This window comes from Pollicipes pollicipes, unplaced genomic scaffold, assembly GCF_011947565.3.
Source record: "Pollicipes pollicipes isolate AB1234 unplaced genomic scaffold, Ppol_2.1 Scaffold_4881;HRSCAF=5763_pilon_pilon_pilon, whole genome shotgun sequence".
In the NCBI taxonomy this organism is placed as follows: Eukaryota; Metazoa; Arthropoda; class Thecostraca; order Pollicipedomorpha; family Pollicipedidae; genus Pollicipes; species Pollicipes pollicipes.
In genome coordinates this window covers 35,046,751-35,063,140 of record NW_023596576.1, presented here as the reverse complement: position 1 = coordinate 35,063,140, position 16,390 = coordinate 35,046,751, and the positions used below count along the sequence as shown (strand labels likewise).

General features: G+C 51.4%; 2 protein-coding genes across 2 annotated transcripts in view; one reads left to right on the top strand and one right to left on the bottom strand.

Moving 5' to 3' along the window:
• LOC119100300 (glutamate receptor ionotropic, kainate 2-like) overlaps nt 1–857 on the top strand; it is a 38,034-nt gene extending 37,177 nt beyond the window's left edge. Inside the window, exon 18 of the mRNA XM_037223406.1 lies at nt 687–857. Coding sequence (XP_037079301.1) covers nt 687–857 — 171 coding nt within the window. The remainder of the gene's footprint in view (nt 1–686) is intronic.
• Nucleotides 858–8,734: 7,877 nt separating this feature from the next.
• LOC119101236 (F-box protein SKP2B) lies at nt 8,735–10,805 on the bottom strand. Its single transcript, XM_037224539.1, has one exon. It carries the CDS (start codon nt 10,696–10,698, stop codon nt 9,295–9,297), a length of 1,404 nt encoding a protein of 467 aa, XP_037080434.1. The 5' UTR covers nt 10,699–10,805; the 3' UTR covers nt 8,735–9,294.
• Nucleotides 10,806–16,390: the final 5,585 nt, after the last annotated feature.

Here is a 16,390-nt window from a genome sequence, read left to right as displayed (position 1 = left end):
TTTACAGGGTGTATTGGCCTGTACGTGAAATCACTTAGGTCAAAGTTTATGTTCCTTGTTCATGACATTCGGGCCAAAAAAGGTCAGACAAGGTCAAGTTACAGGCTGGCCTCCAAAGTGTCCCCAGAACCTAGATAACCGTTTCTAAGCAGAAAGTCTCATGGTCATTCAAGGTCACAGGTTTGTTTTGACCTTGGTGTGACCTTTATAACTGACCTTAGGTTGATGCAATCGAGATAACAATAACACAAATGAGATAACGCAACATACTGATCCAATAAGGTAGATAACTTGGAGAAAATCTCCCTGCGTCACAATGGTAACGATTGGGACCCGGTCCACGCACGCCCACGTACGATTACGATTATCACTCGGGGCTGCATAACATAGCTGTTTTCATGAAAACATTCCATTACATTATAAAGATCACTTAAAATGCGTAATATGGTGGAGATGTTTATGTCAGATGTGATACCGTTTGTTTGAAAGGATCCCTAATCACTGAAAAATAGCATATTGACCGCAGATGAACCGTGGTGTCTTAGGACCGTTGTCATGTAGTGATAATGTCCAACATTAGACACAGCTTAATAAATTACGAACTGTTCAGGGATGAGGGGCTCAACCGGAATCGCTTCCCTCCTGCTCACCCAACTAACCTGACCATCGGGTGGCCTGCCGCGCAGCGGAACGCCAAGAAGAGCTCGGCGGCGGCTAGTGAACTGGGTCTGGACCAGGTGGGCGGCGTGTTCGTGGTCCTGCTGGCCGGCATGGCTGCTGCCTGCTGCATCGCCATCTGCGAGTTCATCTGGAAGTCCCGTCAGCTGAACCAGGCGGCACATGTCAGTACGAGTTGAGGACCCGGGCAGGAGGGTGCAGCTTGATGGTGTCTTTTCTCGCCTGATGCCACAGGCGTAGGAAGGTTTCAATACGTGGGGGGCAAGCTCAGGGTGTACCTCAGCATCTTCCTCTGGAAAGCGAGCCCGATGACCTGGGGGGGGGGGGGGGGTTAGGGATGGAGATTGTTATCGCTCTTTATTCAAATGGCATGGCTGCCATGCTAGATATGCATCTAGAGCTGCTTCTCGCTGGTGCACAATCTTGCTTATTCGACTCGTCTGTCATTTGCCAAATAAGGCTATCCACCTTTCCAAGATCATTCGTCCACTTTAATATCGTCTTTCCCGGGGATGCAAAATTCCACCAGCGGGCAGGCATTTTGGGTCATCGAGGAAGCATCCGCCTTCACAGTGTGGACGCCAAAATACGGTCCGGATATAGGCTGATGAGAATTTTGAAAGTGGATCGATGGCTTGCAGTGCGACAGATGTGTCTGCTCCTTCATTTCGCAAGCTGCTTTTCAAGAGATAAAACTTGCAGCAGAATTTTAGTCGGAAACAATATCTGACACTTGAAACTGTTAGAAACAATGTTACAAAAGCCGTAAGACTGATGATTCTCTTTTAAGAACTAAGCCACATGATGAGGCCCATCTGTCATATGTTCCCTATCTGGACCCTGCTCCTGTCGCAGTCGGTGGCCACTGCCCTGGCCCGAATGTCTCCCGCATGGCTGACTGCAAACTGACCGTATGGCTGCTTTGCTGCATACTTTTGGATCAGCTTTACTGCTACATGGCGTATGAAACATGTGTTGAACACCTGCAACAGCATCTTTTTCTGAATTATCTCCCCTGACACCACACCATCGCAGAAAAATAGCCTCCGGGAAGTTGTCTGCCTTAGGAATGAATTGGCCCAACGGACACTTCATTGCACATCATGGAACGTATAAGACTTGATCTGCTTTTGCGTGTAGGCAGGGGCGTAGCCAGGGCTTGCCAAGAGGGAACACGAGGTTGACAAAAGCCTATCTTAAGGTGATCCTCAGAAATCCCGGGATATAGCTTGCTTGTTAACAAGCGACACCGTTTTCTTTGTTTTATGGTTGTTTTTGTCTTGTAACCAGAACAGAAACCAGAAGCTACCGTGAGCTCAATTTTGTTTGTGTTTTGACGTCAATAAACTGCAGAAATCAGGCGATGAACCACTGCATGGAGTAAATCACCGGTGCTCTTAATTTACAATGGTTAGTTGACTCTTTCTAAGCCGATATAATTCAGAAGCTTTGTCAGAAGTTTTTGTCCGGGTTCCACAGACATTGAGGACATTGCGAAGGTAGATTGTAGATCGATATGTTTGATCCAAAGTTGAAGGTGAAAATTTGATTGTAGATCGAGTGGTCAACAATGTGCATTAACATGGCCAAGCCATGTTTGTCTGAAAATGTATACCATTCAGCCAAAATCGATCACTGATACAATTTGTTTCACGTGTTTTTTAATACGCGCTCGCAAATCTTAGAAACAAGAATCCTGACAGTTGCAGGCGTCTTCATGGCCCGCTGACCGTTAGCCCAGTGGCTAACTTTTAGCCGTGGCCCCTCGGTGGACAAAAATGATGACGCTTCTGTATTGACTACCTTTAAACACTTTAATCGGCTAGTAATACCAGTTGTGTGACGTAATTTTGAGTATGCGCACTCGAAAATCCTAGAAATACAAGCCTCGACCCCAGGCGTTGCAGTCTTCGTAGGCCGCGCGGCGTCGGTCTAGCAACTAATACTAAGTTGTGGCCAACGGGTGGACGAAAATGACGACGCTTCTGAAAAAGTATCCTTGAACGCTTCATGACATCAGTTCCTACATCTAGAGGACAGTCTGTGTGCATATTTCACGTGTGCAATTTTTTGACTGACGAAAAGAACGGATTGGCCCTTAAAGCACCGCGAAGTGGAGCTGGAATGTGGTGGTTGAACTGAGAGAGTGAACGTAGAATCACTATTTTTCGTGTTTTTGCAGCCATTTATCTATCCAGAAGACATATTAACACGGCGCCCGCCGTCTGGTCGCACTTGCAGTGACCGAAACTTTTTGGTTTTACGGAAGATGCAGCCCAGACCATCCTTGTGCTTGCCCTCGAGGTTGCGGGCTGGCATGCTCAAGCCTTTTGATGTAATTTGTTTCAATAATGCATTCTGAAAAATGAATGTTCTCAGGCAAACATGGCATGACCCTGCTCATTTTTTAAGCTCATGTCGACCCACCCTATTCAACAATAATGAGACCCCCACTCTAATCAACAATAATGAGACCCCTTATCTCCTTCGGGGCAAGGGATCTCTTAAGTAGAACACCAGCGGTATATTAACGTTTTCGTTCAAGGGTTGAAGGGCCATTCCGTCCGATCGCAAAGTGTTTTCTGGCTATCATTCTGGTAACACGGAGCGGGATCTCAAGGTCGATCCAGAGGCCAAAGCACAGGAACCCTCACTGACGCAACAACATCCCTGATCACGGCAGGTAGTCCAATAATTGCCACATAGACCCCAGTTCCGTGTTTTTCTGTGTTCTTCAGAGATATTGAGTTCTCCCTGACCGTACCTTGTAAATGAAATGGGGTTCCTAATTTGTATTAACATGGCTAACCCATGTTTGTCTTAAAATGCTCAAGATCCTGTCCGAACTGATAACTGATACGAAAACTACGTAATATGGTGATGAACATGCACGCTTGCAAGTCATAGCAACAACAGCCTCGACGGCCGGCGTTGCAGTCTCCAGGCCTTGAGGCGTCGGCCTTGTCGCTGTAACACTAAGTGATGGCCAAAGATGGCTGGTGAACTAGGCAAATTGACGTGCGTGTTTATTGTAGTGCAAAAGTAAGCCAAATGCAGCCTTAATATGAAAAGTGGGGGGGGGGGCAGTTAATATTGCTGCTTCCCCACTTTGAAAAGTGGGGGGCCATGGCCTCCGCTGTTCCTACGCCCATGCCTGATGCATGTTCCTACATTTGTTTGATGTTCACACTGCGTAGGGCGAAGAAAAGCTGCAAATGGATGGCTGCAGCTGACTGATGTTTTTCGGAAAAATAGACTGAGCGACCTTATGACCTCTCGAACAATGGTCATAGTCACCAATGGAGTATGGCAGCATGCAGTTCTGCGCATGGAGGCCGTCACATCAGAGCCGCTCTCAGCCATTATATTGAGCTTTTGTTACATAACGTAGTGCGCTCGTTGCTTGGCCTTGAACGACTGAGCTCCGAACCGTAAAAACTGAACACCTGAGTTCTGAACACTGATAATTCAGCGCGGGTGTCAATCGACAAATTGGGTCTTCGCTCTTGGAGCTGAGTACATGCCATGGAGACTCATGTCGGATCGTCAACGCTCGGCTGAAATGTCTGAAAGAACAAATTACTCGACCATTACAGTTATGGCAACCGCAGCTGACAATCGAAGAAAAACAACGCTCCCTGCAGTATGAACGTGGCCGACTAACAGTTGTGGGGCTTGTCCACAGATGTCGCTGTGTGGCGAGATGGCACGGGAGCTGCGCTTCATGCTGCGCAGCCGGAGCTCCTCCACACCCATCCGGCGGCCTTCCCCGGCTATTCTCCCGGAAATCGATCTAAGCGTGCCATGCCCGTCTACCTAAACAACAGACTGCGCCCATCGCACCGGGCAGTGACAGTGCCGTCACATCACTGCATGCGCAGTGACGAACCAGACACCAAAGCCGTGTGCACAGTGACATGTACTTGCAACTTTGGAACCAATGAGATTGGTACACTGTGAGTCTGACCGATTGCAAGCGTTGAAGAAGAAGTGTGTTAGCTAAATACAGATGAAAGGTCGTGCCTGACGGCTTACTCCCCGTCTGCGCTCTCTCCTTTCAGTGGCGCCAACCTGCCTGTCGTCCAGCTCGTGCTGTCTGGTGCGTGGACGATGTTCTCATCGGTCGGGCAGGGAAGTCTCTCGAGCGATGCGGCCGTTTGGCACCGGACCAACGACGGACAGATCACTTGTCGCGTGCAAGTTGGTCCTTGGGGGCGAGCTCAGCGTGAGTTCAAGCAAAGATCGAGCAAATATGGAAGGCAGCAAACATTGCTGCCTGCCATGGTTGCAATTATCGAGATAACAAGGTTTCTCTTTTCACGAAACATTACCGATATTCCATGCAGCAATAACATATCGTACAAGATTCAGGGAGGATATACACTTACATATACGCACGACGATAACCATGCAGCAGAGATATCACGAACAGCATATTCCTGGACACAACATATGAATTCACACATTCGCACTCAAAGGTCCGGTTTCCAGATGTCTCCCATTGTATAACTCCGGTCATAACACCGCCATATATCACGGGAGCTAGAAAACCTGGACCAGAAATAGGCAAATGCATAGTGCATCGTCATATTTACCGAGACACACATCAGAGAAAACATGCCGCCGAGATTCAGGAGTATACATCATGCATCTAACCATTAAGTGTGACAGCGTTTTCGGGACGTCATCATGTTAGACACGTAAATACCTTTCTATCTTCGCATTGACCTGTCATGGGGTTTAGGTCAGCTGGCCCTGGCCGGTACCCTCGTTGTTTCAGGGACCACGATCAATGCAAGTTGGGGCCGGCCTTCTTCGTGCTTGGGAAATGGGCCCTCAGGGCTTAAACCGACATCTCGCCAAAATAGAAGCCCGCACTGTCCCGAGCGTCCTCCATCAATAAAAAAGGCCCTTGGCCTTACATTTGAGACTGCGGTCCTACGGCTGGAGGGGGAGGTGGAAGGGGGGGGGGTCCTTAACGCGACCCATGTCGGCCGCTTCCGCCTTCCAATCGAGCACTTGTTCTTCGGCCCTGAGGGGCACTTCGGCTTCTCTTCGGGCCTCCTGAAACAAAGCCCTAGACCAACCCGGGGCCACCTGCTGACACATGAGTCCCTGTAAGGCACTGTGGGCACCTGACCGACTCAGGACACCGATTACTGTTTCAGGGACTCATATCAATGCAAATCGTAGGCCCCGGCCTTGCTCCTGCTTTTGGGCACGGGCACCCAGGGTTCAGGACGACACGAAGCCAACTGCTCGGTGCTGGTGGTCTCTGGCCGACATAAAGGCCCTTATCGATTCAGGGGGTCCCTGAAGGTCGCAAAAGATTCTTAACTATCATTTGAGTTAACCCGATCCCGCAGGTCGGCGCCTCCAAATAAGAATCCAGTTAGTCGCCAGTGCCCTTAGGCCCGCCAATCGGGCCTTTGATCGTTGGTCCCGATGGACCCTCCAGGCTCTCTCCAGACCTCTACGAACGTCGCCTCTGGCCGAATCGGGTCCCTTACCAACAGTACCCCCTGTTTCGGTACTGTGGGCCCCTGATCAAAGGTGGGAGCCCCTACCAACATAAATCGCTGGCCTCGGCTTTGTCCCTGTGTGGGAAAGGGACCCTCAGGCACATGCCAACACGGAGCAGACTGCGGTGCCGGTGCTGTCTGACCGAAAGATAAGCGCTGATCAGCTCAGGGAACCCTGATTGGCGCACAGGGCTCTCTAGCTGGCATTGGTGTGCCCGGCTCTGCGGGCTGAGCCAGTGAAATGTGACCTCCAGCCGGCTTTTCGGGCCCTTTGGGCTCTCAAATCGGGCCCTTAATCACCGGTCCCGAAGAGCCCGACCTCCGACCCCCCCTCCCCCCTCGCATCCTGCCTGCACCACTGTACCGGACACTGCGATCTTGGACGTTTTGATGGCCCTCCGTTGTCTTTTTGCGGATCCTTGCATTGAGACTTGGTATGCTATGGTATGCTATGCTATGCTCATAATATTAATAGAATGTATGCTTCACTGCTTTCCGATCTATGTAACATAGAGACATCGCATACAAGCGTCACAATGTTGCAGCGTGAGCAAGCGCCCGTGTAAGACTGCATGTTTACCCGGTAGTCAGACCACACGTTCGACAAGGCACACTTACTGCTTTTGAAGGCGCCAGTAACAGTTTTTCGTTTTGTTTACACACCATGTATATGAGCACCGATCAGAAGCAGCACACCATCGCACCCACAAACATTTGAACTACCATCTTTCAACTGCCGTTTTGCTCTTACGCTGTCTGCAGCCGCAGACAGATCATCAGCTGACATCTGAAGGGAAGCCCTTTACTAGTACTCAACACCTCCACCAGGTTTCCCCATCCTTTGGGTAGTGCTTGATCCTTGTTGTGAAGTTTTGCTACACTCTTCTGGATCTTATATTCGCTGACAGTATTATTGCAAAATCCATGGACTCTAAGCGGGTTTCCTGTTTTGATGCCTCCCAGGTGTGAAGTAGCCGCTGGAGTTTAGGAACATGGCCATCCCTGAAAGTGGCGGGGTCCCTGGAACAGACAGTCCAGTCTATTCTGTCAGCTTAAAAGGCTCGCAAGACTTGAAAACATCCAACCTTGGACTCCCGAGGTAGGGGTGTCACTTTTTAAAATTAGTTGACTGGGGAGGGGAAAGCCAGCTGGTAAGGCCCACCGCAGGGGTGAAGTTCCCTATGCAGTTGGGGGAAGGGACAGCCCGAGGCTGGGGTTCCATCCCCCCCTCCCTCCAACTTTGAGCGAAATCGGGCTAAATCCTGGGAGAAAGCCATGTGTTGGTGAATTTTGGAGAAAGGCTTCATCATTTTTCACGTTTCGGCTCCCGAACTCATTTTGCGACACTACGCCGTTGGTTCACCCAATGACCAAAACCTGGGATTTCCAACGACTTCGGGAATTAAAATTTCCGTTCCAAATGTCAACTGCTAATTTTTTCGCAAAGTATTGAAAATAAAAAGCTATTTTGTGGAATAACTTTGTGCTTTTCTCCGTTGTCGTGTTTCCGTCTCATTTACTCCCATCGCATTTCTTATTTCATTCTCATTCTAACCCATGGAAAGCGGCACCTTGCAGCGAGATGATAATGCGGTCGCGCTGTCGTGACATTACAAGAGGTCAGAGTGCAATGAAAGAATGGATATTTCGTAAACTAAGAAGTACTGGAAAAGCGACGTCACCAAGCAAGCTATAGTGCAAAGGTCAATTAATGGGGGCGCATAGGGAGAGCTGTTAGTTTTTTCTCCGAAATCCCTCCTGCTAAAACTAGCGAACACAGGACTGATGTTCTTCGTTCGAAGAGCACTTCTTCGTCTTTTATTAAATGACTTCTAAATGACTTCCTTCCAAACGGGACAACTTGCCCCAGTCCGGGGTAAACCGCATCACATGGTGGGGACGGCCGTGCCTATGTTATTTTCGTCACAGAGGGTCGCACCATAAGCAAGCTGTGTGAGTTGCAATATGATAACCAAACAGGCTTGTCGGTGCTTTATCGCGACTCGTCGTAACTGCGTCACCACAAATGTCAGCCCTTTTTATTTATCACTGCTTATTTTACGACTACTGCCACCTCGGTCTCGGTTGCTCAGGTGTTTGACAATTCACCGGCTGTACATAGGCAACGCAAATGCCAACTTCTGGATTCAGTGGAAACTACGTCAGCCGATCATCGACAGATAGTCAGTGACATATCGTGGGTACATTGTATCACTGGTACATGCCCCACGCACAGGTGATGTGCATGTTTCCCACATGTTCCTCCCGAAATCCTGGAATGAAGTTCGCGCCACACCGAAATCCTTGGCAGGCGGACGCCAAACGTTTTGCAGTAAACACGACACGCGTACTTCCCCATTACCCAGTAAAGCAGACCAGTTTAATTACGCGGTAGCGTTCTGTCTCGGGACTAGTTATCTGCACATCTGAACATTTGGTAACCGAGCTTTCCAGCGAATGGCCTCTTCACCTTCATTCGGTGCTGTTTTGACAAATGGCTTGTGGTTTCCGAAACGCCTGAACGTTTTCACCAATGTACTTCAGCGTTTTATGTATTTCAACCCGAACATAGCTTTGCATCACGAAAGACTTCGTCGAAATGCGACATCAACGCAAAACTTAAAAACAGCGTCATGCGGATTCAGTTACACGGCTCATTTATTAGCCTTATTAATGGCTCAAATTATACCGTCCATCATTCACTAAAATAACCAGCCTACATTATAACTTATAACGGCCTTAATTACAGCCTCAATAACGGCCCAAATATTGAGCACGGGACTATGCCAGGTCTTCCTTACCGAGTGGTGTCGAGTTTGACATACAACGCCTCATCGGGGCACTGTCGCGGCGGAGGTCGCTACTGCTGAAGCTACCTGCTCACGAACTGTTGTACGCAACGCCACAGCAAACAAACGTAACAAACGCAAGCTGCCGCGAACGCTCGCGAGAGCTTGACCTTGAAAAATCTAGCACGTGACATGCCTGCTTTAGCAACGCTCTTAGATTTACAGCACTGAGATCTGACCAATAACAACTCGCAACATGGTCGCCGTCGGTGCGACTCGCCGTTCGCCCTTCACACCTCGGGACGTCACGCCGCGCCGTCCTCGTCCTCGTGCAGCAGCACGAAATCGATGGTGACGGGCACCTGCAGCTGGCGGTCGCTGCCAGCCAACTCGGCAGCCCAGGCCTCCATCTCGGCCGGGCGTGGCACTACCCGGTCGCCGTAGTAGTCGAGGGCCTGCAGCTGCGGCCGGTCTCGCACCACCCGCTCCACCACCACGTCCTGGATGTCGGAGCACTGTTCCAAGTTGAGGTAGCGCAGCTCGGGCAACCACTCAGGGATGCGGTTGAAACACTGGCCCGTTATTCGCACCACGCCCACCAGGTCCAGCGCACGCAGGAAACTGAGCCGCGAAACGATCTTCTCCAGGCCGACATCCGTGATGTCCCAGCACCAGCTGAGCGCCAAGAACGTCAGCAGAGGACAGTTAGCCGTGACCGCGTCCACCGTCGAGTCGTCAACATTTGAGCACTCGCTGAGGTCCAGGTGCAGCAGGCGCGGCATGTTCTCGTCTAGGAAGAGCCTAGCCAGCGCCGTGGCGCTCAGCTGGTGGCCGCGCCGGATCTTGAGCCGCAGCAGGCCCCGCAGGCCACCAAGCGCCGGCAGGCTGGCGTCCGTCATACCGTCCGCGAACGAGATGCATAGCACCTCGAGCTGCCGGCAGCCACGGCCGATGCCGCTGAAGGCGGCGTCCGACAGGTTCTCGCCGTCTAGGACCAGCGAGGTGAGCCGCGCGCCGCACTGCTCCACGAGGTCCAGCACGGCGCCGTCCGTCAGATAGCCGACGCCGTCCACGTTGAGCTCCTGCAGGCGGCGGCAGGCTCGCGCCAGCTCCGCCACCTCGGCGTCCTCCAGGCGCAGGCAGTGCGACACGTTGAGCGCCGTCAGCCGACCGAGACCGGTCAGCGCCGACATGCAGCCCGGGTCGTCGAAGCGCGAGCCCTCGAAGTTGATGCGCCCGATGTCCGGGCAGTGCTTGACCAGCACCTCGAGCAGTACGGAGCTGAGGCCGTTGCAGAAGCGGGCGGTGAGCGATCGCAGCTGCTTGCAGGTGTCGGCCACCTGGAAAAGAATCTTGTCGACGTGGCGCCGCGCCTCCAGCCGGAGCGATTTCAGCAGCGGGCTGAAAGACAGGACCCGCACCACCCCGTTGGTCGAGATGACATTATCCGCTTCGAACGACAGGTGCTGCCACAGCGTGGGGTCCTTGCCGATATGGTTCCACTCCTTGCACACGCTGAACACGATCGTGCACAACTCGCGCGGCGTCAGGAATGAGAAAATGTGCAGCTGGATCTCTAGCGGCAGCAGCTGAAAGGGGAATGGCTCTGCGGGTTCCGGCGGCGAAGGCACGCCGGCCGGCACCCTTGTCTGCAGCCACTGAACCAGCTGGAGCTTCTCCTCTTCGCTGGCGCCATCCAGCTTCATCATATCGACCGTGTGCCGGCAGAGCAGCTCCAATTGTGGGTCCACTGCGCTCGGGCCTGGCTCGGTCGCCGCCGGCTGGCTGGTCCGCGCCGCGCAGTCGGCGCAGCGGCAGGGAGGTGGCGGTGGCGGCGGCGGTTGTGCTGGCGGCTGCTGCGGCGGCTGTTGGGGTGGTTGCGGCGACTGCGGCGGCTGCGGTGGTTGCGGCGGCTGCGGCGACGGCTGCTGCTGCTGCGGCGGTGGCGGCTGCCGAGGTTGCTGCTGCTGCGGCGGCGGCGGTGGTGGCGGTGCGCAACGCGGTCCGGCTGCCACCTCGCCCTCCTCGGCGCGCGCACACTCGACACTCACGTCCTCGCCGACGCTGTGCTGGCCGAGACTGTGCTGGCTGGGCGTGGGCCGTTCGCCTACGCTTAATCGGCTGTGGGAGTCGCGGGCACCATCCGACGTCACCTGGCCCTCGCTCAGCACCCGCGAGGCCGGCTGCTGAGGTCGCGACGAGCTCACGTCCAGGTTACCGCCCGAGCCAGAGACGGCCAGGCCCGGGGAACTGGCGCGCCGGCCGCCAGCTCCCCCAGTGACGAACTCGGTGCTGACTCCAGCTGACGGTCTTTGTGGTGATGCAGGCGATCTTGCGGCGCCAGTCGTGGCATCCTCAGAGGCAGACAGGCCTTCATTTGCTTCCATGGATTGTTGTGAGATGGACCTAGCTGAAGCAGACCTCACCTAGCTGACACTTCACAGGTTTTGGTGCTGTTGCATGGGTGTTGACCTGGCTGGCCAGGTCAGCCAGGTCTTGGCTATTCATTGCTTCATGGCTCCTAACAGAAATGAAGTTGTTTTAATGCGGCACATCTCAATAATTTATCTTATTAGATGACTAAAACCAGGATGACACCTTGTGCAGCACTAACCAAACAAACTGGTCATGCGCCTGAACACTGTCATTATGAAGACAGCACCAGAAGCTAACAGGATAATGCCAAGCAATTCTGGCATATCATCTAAATGGGCATTGTTATCAAATCGTGAATCACAATGTCAATGTCAAAGTCAGACATCATACTTTGAAATATCTTACCCATCATAGTCTACAACACAGGTTCACCTCACAGGCAGCACCACTTGCTGATTACTGGGGAGGGGAGATTTGTTCACAATGGTGACTGCAAGCTTTAAAAAAATGGTCTACTGGAATGAGATATGATGATGCTTTTGCGTACACAGCCTCCACTAGATCCTGGTTGGTTCCATCTTTGCATTGACTCATTAATACAATGTGGCATCTGTATGCTGCCTGACTACATCAAGCACACTATCTTGCAGCATTATAGGTCCTGTGCTTGTAATGGCCCCATGACCACCTGTGCATATACCATGGAAGGCATATACAACCTGTGCTTAGTGCTATACCAAAGTTAGCCCTTTTGTGGACAGAAAAGATGCTTTTTCCAATATCTTTGGTCAGCTTATAAAGCTTGAGCAATAACAAACAGCTGCTCACAGAAAGCAATTTCAGCCTTTCAAGCAGGCACAAGAAAAAAATCAGGTTTTCACTCCTGGCTGGAACTTCATATGCATCACATGAAGCTGTTTCCAGCAACATTTCCTTATCATGAAACTCTACATGCTCATATTTTTTTTATAGGTCTCCTGTCATGATGTAGGAGGGTACTCAATAACCTCGGATTACCTTGCCTAGAGATAACCCAGCACCTTTGTTTGTAATATTCCATGAAACAACATTATTATGGTTGAATAGAACAATTAAGATTTCTTCTGACATTGTTTTAAATAATGTGCAGTGCTCAACATTCATGGACATGTTTGGATCATACTGATAATTCAAATGATTCACATTTTCCAAACAATATGCAAAAGACCCGGTGTCACGAGGGAATAGATACCCCAAGGGAATATCCCATGATGCGAAGCGGCTCAGCGAAACAGAAGATAAGAAATTAATACTTTTAAAACCAATGTATAGCCATGCAAACCCCAGTCAATCCCATTTCGAGGGCAATATCAGATAGAGCACAATACTCAACGCCCCAACCCCAATACGCACCACACTTGGTAACAAGGTAATAGGGCACTGCACAGCACTGGGCGCATAGCCTTCGCTGCGTGCTTCCCAAGGCTCTGGAGCTGGAAGTATAATCGTCTGGCCGTATTGCGCTGCTTCGGCTGATGATGTCACAAAAATACTCGGCCTATGACGGTGAACGGCCGATGCATACTTAGCCCAGTTGGCTAAGCTCTTGAAAAGAGTTTAAGGCTGCAAGCCTTTAAATATTTTTGGTCAAAATATAACTAGACTATTTATTCTCCGAGCAGGCCATACCACCAGTTCCAAAGCTTGTTTTCCTCCAGCCGAGCCTCTAGATGAAAATGTATACGTCTCGCGTTGCTGGCTAGCGCGCCGCGCCAGCCATCACCGTGAAATTCCACATTGCACCAAACGGCCGGACAAATGCATCATGGTTCCGTTCTACGAACACTTGCTGCCGTCCACTTCACGCTATGGGTGTGCGGGCCCGGAAGAGTTCGCTTAGCGTTCATCGCAGAGCAGCCTCGGCACAGCGCACCAGGAAGGGAGACATGTGCTCACTGCACATATATTTTATGTGTATTGCCTCGATCAAGCAGCACTCGACTTAAGCAGGCTACCGCCTTATCTTAAACCTAGTTACGTGTGCCTTGGGATTTCCTTGACCAAATGAACAGCAGTCAAGCATATTTTGCACGAGTCAAATTTCTGTGTGCAGAAATTTATAAAGACAGAGAAATTCATCGTAAAAACCGCGGAATCCCACCCTCTTTGATCCCCCCCCCCCCCCCCGAAGAGTCTACCGCAGAGAGGCGACGGTGCGGAGCGCCCCGAACGACCGAGCTCCGCAGCTTACGCTGGCATGAAACGAGCTTTTCCAATGCGCACGCGCACCACCCAGCTATAGCCCTGGAACATCTGATTCGAAGTTCTCCCATCTCTCAGTGGTCAGCTTAGGCCCAGAGGCGGCGTATCTGAATTTAGGGTAGGGAGGGGGGGGGGGCAACGACTTAACGAAGGCCCCTCAAATCGATGGGCCTGTACATTGTGGTACAGGCGTGCAGCCAGAACCTCGGCAAGAGAGGGGCACAGGGTTAACAAAATGTCCCTGATAGTACTTACCGCCCTAAAAAAATGCGGCCGATTTGTTAGTGAGGGCGTGAATTCGTGTCTTTAATTTTCACCCTCTATAACTGAAATATAAGCCAGAAGGTACTGCGAGATCACCTTTGCTTGAATTCTACAGATAATCAACTGAAGAAATCATACGTTAAACGACTTGATGAATAAATCATCGGCCCTCTTCGTTTTACAGTAGCCCAGTGGCCTTTTTTGCAAACTGACAGAACTAAGAAGCTTTGTTAGAATCTTACCTCGGCTAAAGACCCTGCGAATGTAGATCGAAATGGAGGAACAAAATGCATCAACATGGCAAAAACCATGCTTGTCTGAAAATATTTAACATTCAGTCAGAAATGATAAGTGATACAAATAACGTAACGTAGTATTGAGCATGCGCGCTGGCTAGGGCGTGGCAGTTTCCTTAGGCCACGCAGCGTCGGTCCCGTGGCTTATATCAAGCCGTGATAACAGGTGAACGAGAATAATGGCACAGTTGATAAAGGTACCTTCAAACGGCTTGGGACTGCAAACCGCATATTTAGAAGGAAGCCGCGCGTTAATGTCACCTGCGCGATTCTCAGATTAATGAATTAAATGAACTGGCATTTACAGCGCCGTGGTGCTGTGGAAGCCAAGGCCAGGCCAGCACCACTTCGTGCGTAAAGCGGTGTTAGAATCTGGTGATAGGACTGGAGGGTAAGGGTAGAATCTCTCCTTTACGTGTTGATCTAGCTGTTAATTTGTCCAGAGGACATTTTTAAAGCTGTGAAAAGGATTTACCCAGCCTAACCTTTGAACGGAGCGAATAGGTTTTCCAAGACATTCGAAAGTATTATTCCACGACGGTTGCTCTTGCGTGCAGGTCACCCGTCGCCTGGTGTTACTTGCAGTGATCGACACCGTTCGATTTTACAGAAGCTGCAGCCCAGGCTATCGCTGTGCTTACTTGCGAGACAGCAGTTGCGCAGGTTCAAACCTTTTGATATTTTGTTTCACTTGTCGATTCAGGAAAAGAATAAGCGTTCTTAGGCAAACGTGGGACGACCTCCCTCGTTTTTTTAACTCATTTCGACCCACCCTTTTCAGGACTAATGAGACTCCTTATTTGTTTTCGGGGCTGCCCCCCTTGAAAAAGAGTACCAGGGCACATTATTTTTTTCAGTGAATGGCTAAAGGTTCAATCCGTCCACCGCGGGATGTCTTCTGGCAGCCATTCTGGCGACACGGGACCGGATCCTCTGGCCGATCGGGAGGCCCTTAGAGTAATACATGAAATCGCATTGGTCCCTAAAGCGGGGGCCTTCTGACCTGCGCAGATCGCAGTTGATCCCGGATCGACGCAGGAACCCCCACTGACGTAACAACATTCCTGATCGCCGAGGGCGGTGCAATAATTGACGCATAGACCCCAATGCGGCTTGACGGGCCCATGCTGGAGTTGGGATGGAGGGCCCACCGTACGGTACTGGGGACCATGACTGGCACAAGACCTTTCCATTACCTCGAATGTGAACAATCACCATAAGCTGTCATGCTTTCTTTCATTGTCAGAGGGCCCGAGCAGCGCAAGAGGCCCTCTGCGCTCGGAGTTCCTTCCCCGTCCCTGTTGAGTACATCTTTTTCTGACCGATCCGAGGCCCCTCGTTGGCACAGAATACCTTGTTTGGCAGGGGCCTGACCGATGCAACTTGTAGGCCAGGCCGTGTCCCTGCTTGGCAAATGGACTCCAAAACTCAGAGCGACACGGAGCCGACCGTTAGGTATTGGTGAATTCTGGCCGGGACAGAGGAATACTCTCCTTCAGGAGTCCCCAATCATACAAGAGGCTTTATAACGGACATTAACGGACACGACTCTACGGGCGGGTGCCCTTAATGTCACCTACAGCAAGGCCTTTTGGCCGTCTAGCCTTCCAATCGGGCCCTTGATCTTTGGTCTCAAGAGACGCTTCGGCTCCTTTTCGGGCCCCTTCAAAACCGCTCCCGGCCCACTCAGGCCACTTGCCGCCACACGACCCCTGTTAGGCACTGCGGCCCCTGGCCGACAAAGGACCCCCTCATTATGTCAGGGGCCACGAGCATTGTGGATCGCGGGCCCCGGCCTCGTTCCTGCTTCGGAAATGGGTCTCAAATGTCCATCCGGACATGGAGCCGACTGTTTGGCTCCGTCCTGAGGCGTTATATAATAGAGATGGGTAAATAGAACTCCTATATAGAACGTATATAGAACCTATGTATTACCTATATAGAACTCCCATTCAAATTTCGACCCGCCGCCGAGTTGGGCCGCATGTCGGTGACCTCCAAATGTCTTCGCTACGGTGCCGCTGGCAGCCTCCAACCGAGGGAGCTGTGTGGGCGTCAAGTCAGAACCGGGTGGCAAGGAGGCAGGCGGTAATACGCTGACTTGTGCACCAGTGTCCACTAGCAGCGCCCGACCAAGCCGGCTGTCTTCGACAAAGAACAAGTGGGCTAGCGGCAGTTGGCCTTAAGTTGCGGGCGCGAGCGGCTTCAGGCCTGCCCGTTTTCG